At 42.1% G+C, this 5759-nt stretch overlaps 1 protein-coding gene across 1 annotated transcript; it reads right to left on the bottom strand.

Annotated features, from left to right (window-relative positions):
* Positions 1–1135: 1135 nt before the first annotated feature.
* On the bottom strand, positions 1136–5520 carry LOC123481786 (paraneoplastic antigen Ma3 homolog). Its single transcript, XM_045206786.1, has 2 exons — positions 5397–5520; positions 1136–2031 (listed from the first exon to the last, which is right to left on the bottom strand). Exons 1-2 carry the CDS (start codon positions 5518–5520, stop codon positions 1136–1138), a joined length of 1020 nt encoding a protein of 339 aa, XP_045062721.1.
* Between the last annotated feature and the right edge of the window lie 239 nt (positions 5521–5759).

Raw genomic sequence — 5759 nt, 5'->3', positions numbered from 1 at the left:
ACTCAGATATGATCCCAGAACTTTTCAAGTTATTTAGATGCTTCCTTACATCTTCAACATCTGCTGGAGCCAAGCGGCGAGATCTCTCCCTAAACGGTTTGTCTTCAGTAACTCTGATGGTGTGATGAGTACTCTTTGAACAACCCACATCAAACTCATGTGTTGAGAACACTTCTTTCCGTTCCATCATCTTTTCACATAACCTCTTCTTCCATCCCTCAGGCACAGGAGAATCTCCAAAGTTGAATGAAGAAGACGTCAACTTCTCAGATGAATCCTGCTCTCGTTTCAATGGAAACCCAGGAGCAATGTCTACAGGAAACAGATGAGCAATAGGCATACCTCGTTTCAGAGTGATCTCCTTTGTCGAGACATTCCTGACAGTAAGGGTGATTCTTCTAGACGACACAACTGCAACCGTCTGGATTTCAGGCCTCACTAGTAGTTCTTCAGGGAACCGGGGTTCTTCAGGCCTCTCTACCAGAAGGGTTTGAGTAGAAGGTATCCCAGGAAACTTTGGAATTCCAGTAACTCTCGCCTGCCCACCAGGTGGCAGGGTGACAGGTTTTGTCTGTGCGAACCAGACCGTTCCTCTCTTCTCATCATCATCAGTTGAGCTTTCTCTCATCCTCTCATATGCCTCCTTGATAGCAGGATGAACTTGTAGTGTGCTAAGGAAACCTTCACCTTCCTTTTCTCTGCAAGCAGTCATAAGTCTCTTCACTACAGACGTATTTGTGCCGACCAGAATAGACACGTCACCTTTCATGGCCGGATCTGGACATACCAACACAAGTGCTTCAATGGTCTCTGCTACGCCCCACAACCGATCCCGAGAACTCAAGCTTGAGCGACAAATAGCCATCATATGGATACTGCTCAGAGCTAAGGCCCCATATCTCTAAGTTTCCTATAGGAATCAATGGCAAATGCGTCAGGTACTTGTCATAAAAGGATCTGTAAAGTAGAGTAATCTGAGAACCACTATCTAGTAAAGCTTTAGTATAGACACCTTCAATCTGTACAGAAACGACAGAACTTGGGCCAACTAAACCTGTAGGTAGCATGTCTTTCATGTCTTCATACTTGTGGCACTTTGTGGAACGTATCTTCACCGGGACGTCAGGCCGCTCCTTTACTGGGTCCCTCTGTAGTTTCCCATAGACCGTTTTTGTTTGATCAGGCGTGTGTTGACTTTCCTCAAGTTCTCTTCACCTTCACAGTTTCTCTTGAAATGGCCATCTTCTCCACATCTATAACAGAACACTCCAGGGTTTCTGTCGGCCTGTGTCTGTTCTTGTGATGGATTTACCCTTTTCTTTTTGCTTTTAAATGCAACATCTGACCTTTTTGTGTCAGAGTGAGCTGCTGTGACGTTAGCAGACATGAGACGTGTCATTTCAATTTTCAAACCTTTTAGCTCTTTTCTCAGCACTTCTATCTCAGTATTAGCTTCTTCACAAACTGTAGCAACAGGAGCAACAGCTGATGACTTCACAACACTCTTCGTTGTGTTCCTGTCTTGAATCATGTCCTCCTCCTCCCTTACTTCCTGCAGCAGCTCAGTAAAGGTTGGTGGATCACGCAGCTTATAGGTCATGCGAATACGAAGCGCAACCATGTCATGTGAGGATGCACCTCTCACTACTTGGCCAATGCGTGTGCGATTCATCTCTGACAGCTCAATGCCTCCTTTTCGATATACAGTGTGCAGCAATTTGTCAAGTCTCAACAGGTAAGCTGAAAGCTTCTCTCCTTCACTCTGGAATGTGTTTCTGAACCTTACCATGAGATCAGGTGCACTTTCGGTGGTACCGAATGCGGTTTCTAGAGCCTTCATGTATTCGATCGCTGTAGCATGGGGGTTTCCGGTCCTAAAGAACCTCACAATGTCAGCAGCAGGCCCTTTAAGACTTTCTGTTATTCTCTGTTTTTTCACATTGTCGGTGCACTGCCATTCCTCTAGAAAATGGGTGGTTTGCTCAGCCCATGCGTCATACTCTTCCTCTCCACTAGGAGTGGGCTTCACACCTGAGAACATACGTAGCTTACGGTAACTCTGAGTCTTAGATGGCACATTGTTGCATTTTTCTACCAGTGAACTTATGGCAGTAACCAGTTCAGCGTTGAGGTCAGCACCAGAGGGACTTACCAGGCCTTTAACATCAGCCACAGTCTTCCCTTCATATCTCAGAAAGGATAATAGCTTTGCCTGGAAATCTTCACCCTCTCTCTCAACTGGAGATGTGACTTGTGAAACTACATGTACAGGCCAGGGACCCAACTCTCCAGGTATCCCAACAACACTTGGCACAGCTATTTCGTTAAGGTTGTTTGATATCTCTACCAAAACATACTGCTTGTTACCAGCTGAATAGGAACAACGACCATGCAGTCTAATTTTACCAAAAGCCTTAACATAAGTCAGCGTTTCCAGCAGAACCTCATCAGACACATCATCTGTAACACTGCTAAGGACAACTGCACGATTAGTAGCTAGCTGTTTCTCTCTACACCAGGTAACAATCTCTTCAACATGCATGTTGTAGGTTTATGCCTATACAGCAATGTCAGAAGAAAATCCAAATTTCAATTCAAAATTGTCAAATGGGGAGTCAAAAATATCCCATCAACAATAACCAAGATCACGGACGAGCCCCCAAAAATGTAACCCTCTCACCAGGCTCGAATTTGACTCTCAAGATATTACCTTATTTAGAATATCTGAACAGCATGGGATATTAGGTGAGAAGGACATCTCCAATAAGAATCCCTATTGTAAACTTGCTAGGGTGAATGACAAATAGGGTATTAACTTCAGATAGAATGATTATAGACTTGGTTATTGGTATAAGGATATGCTTTCCCATGCATTAAATGAAACTGAAACAGTAAATGACTCCACCAATACAACAGACATAAGGTTCAAGATCTATATTAATCAAATGTTCAATGTATCACATCAAAAGAAATAAAAATTATAAACCCCAATGATTTTTCCACAACCCATGTCCAAATTATTTGCAAGCTTGCTTAAACCCTGGGCGCACGTTGGAGCTCATAAAAAAAAATGACGACATACATAAAGTCCCGAAGTCCACCCCCACATTTGTAGTTACTCACTACTTGTAGATAATGCCTCAGCAAAATATAGTAGTTCCGTGCAGGTGTCCTCACAAGATCCACAGCGAACACAGCTATCAATGCAGCCAGTACTCGGTAGCAGCAACAGACATCCGTTGGAAACCCGAACTCGTTGATCGTCACAAGCAATTCTCTCCAAGTCTTGCACGATGCTAGGCTAACCTCTAGGATGTCGAATGTCTCCACAATGCGACGGCAGCTTCAGTCTCTACTAGGTCTTTCTTAACGAAATAATAAACACTTTCTTATAGAAATAAAATCAGGATTTCCCTTTAAAACAAACTCTGTAGGTATGGTTTTGTTCTCTCTTTATCGTTTCCTTTGGTCGTTTTTTCCTTCACCCATCCCACTAACGTCTCTCCTCTTTCCCCTTTCAACTTTTCCCTCCTTTTCTTTCCCAGCAACCAGTCCACTCTCCCATTGGCCACAACTTAACAAGTTACCTCATTGGTCAAAACTTTAACGAGATACGTGGGAAATTTAAACTTAAAAAGTAAACCAACCTATTCACTTGTACATTTTTTTTAAACATTGCTTCAAAAGAAATGCATTAATGACATTACAAATCAGGAGCTATTCGATCACCTTTTAAATCTAATACCAATGAATTATAACAAATAAACTCTATACTTGGTTTTAGCAAGGTATTACATGTGTAAATGAGAATTTGCAGGGAATGTTGCTTGTCAGTGCACACAACCCTCAGCATATACTGCATGCAAAGGCTAATATTTGCTAATGGTACAGTATGTATTTGTACGTACAGTAGTGTAAGTTGGCGGCGGTAACCTCAAGTTTAGAGAGGCGTCCCGGTAGCCAGAGGGTTGTTGGCGTCAATATCCCATGTGCTACTTACCTCAGTTTTTGCTCCCAGCATGTGTTGTGTGTTTTTTTGCGTGTCAAGTTGGGTACTGTGACAGCAAAATAGATAGAACGTCTGTGCAAATAAAGGTTGTATGTATTTTTTGTTACTGTACTGAAACAACAACAGGAGTAAACATTAATTACAGTGCGATGCGGAGAGGTCAATGGGATTCAGCAACATTATTTACATAATCAATACACTTCTATTACTTTTTAATTATGATTTAATAGCACTCATCCACACATACTGTATTTATATACACAGTATTTTTTTATGTTTATGGGAGACATTCGATTGATCTGTATGTGTGTTCCGTTGTACAAACCCAAATACATTTTTTCAAAGCTTGTTTGGCTTGTTTAAGTTTGGAAATAATATCTACATCCCAAATGGCCCCCTATTTACTATATAGTGCACAACTTTTGAACAGAGACCTATGGGCCCTGGTCAAAATTAGGGCACTATATATGGAATAGGGGGGCATTTGGAAAACAGCCAGGAGGTGATGATGAAATATACAGAAATAATTAAGTTGTTCCTCATGTTTTTAGCGCTTTCATGTGGACAATTTGCTGAATAAAAGCCAGAGCTGTAGTAATGGCGGTTTGGCGGTTTCCCTCGGCTCTGTGGGCATGACTCTTTGTTTTCTCAGAAGAAGTTTCATAGACAAGTGAAGCTTCATGTCCACAAGGAAAAACATTGAAAACTTTGAGACTTTTCTTTAAATGATAGATATATTGAAAGTGTGAGTGCTCTTATTAAACTGTGTTGTAGAAATGAGAATCTCCCAAAGGAGGACCAGAGACGTATAAATCATTAATGATCCTTCCATCCTTGTTTCGATCTCTCTCTTTCTCTTTCTGTCTTTTTCTATCTCTCTCCCCCCCTTTCTCCATCCCACTCTGTGTTCTCTCATTCTTAACAGCTCTGAGAAAATGCCTCTGTCTGTGTCTGTCTGTTGGCCTCTCTCTTAGGGACTTAGAAAATAGATATTCACCCTCAATCCTGGTTTCTGTTCAGTAGGGAGAAAACGTTGAACAAAGATTTATGTTTTCCCTACGGTGTGCCTTACGGAATAAAACCATTCATTTTGGTTCAACTACCATGTGTGAGGAAATGGCCACAAACAAGGAAAACGGCCACAAGGACTCTTTTGAATCCCTCAGTGTTAGCCTCTCTTATTCTGCTGACAACACTGAATTTCTGTCTTTCCTAGAGTCTGGCTGACAGGTATCAGTGCAGGGTCGGCCATTGCTTCTACTTTATGCAGATTGACAGTGTCCCAGCACAATGGCATGGCATGAATCATTCATGCTGCAAAAGCTGACACAGCGAGGTTGTGCGTGTGTGTGTGTGTCTGAGTGCGAGTGCGGGCATGTGTGTGTGCTGGTCTCATGGTCCCTCAGGGTGTCTGCAATGACGTAGATGTCCACAATCCTCTCCTCAGCTTCACCTTTGTCAAACTTGACCTTCTTGGTCATATCTGGCTTGTCATAAATGGCCTCAGACATATTCAACAATATACTGTTTTCTGACTATTTACTATACAGCAATGTCTACTCAGGTTCTGAACCCGTTTCTGAGACTAACTGTTTTTGATATGTTGTCCCCAGAAGAAAGGGAAATGTAAAAAGAGGGAGATTACCTAAAAGTAACATGGTGGTTGAGGTTGGGACATGTTCTTCTACTTCTCATCTGTTTATTTGATTCCTGAGTACTGAGTGTGGACTTACCAGACCTGGGTTCAAAT

Source organism: Coregonus clupeaformis, chromosome 24 (genome assembly GCF_020615455.1).
Source record: "Coregonus clupeaformis isolate EN_2021a chromosome 24, ASM2061545v1, whole genome shotgun sequence".
Classification (NCBI taxonomy): Eukaryota; Metazoa; Chordata; class Actinopteri; order Salmoniformes; family Salmonidae; genus Coregonus; species Coregonus clupeaformis.
Note: the sequence above shows the minus strand (reverse complement) of the source record. Positions and strands in the feature narration are given on the sequence as shown.

What these genes read in the sequence shown, in the direction of transcription:
- LOC123481786 (XM_045206786.1), bottom strand. Translation starts at nt 5,520, where the DNA reads ATGTCTGAGGCCATTTATGACAAGCCAGATATGACCAAGAAGGTCAAG. An exon ending in CCTGAGGGACCATGAGACCA is followed by an intron (nt 2,032 to 5,396) that starts GCACACACACAT and finishes GTATGTTCTCAG; the next exon opens with GTGTGAAGCCCACTCCTAGT.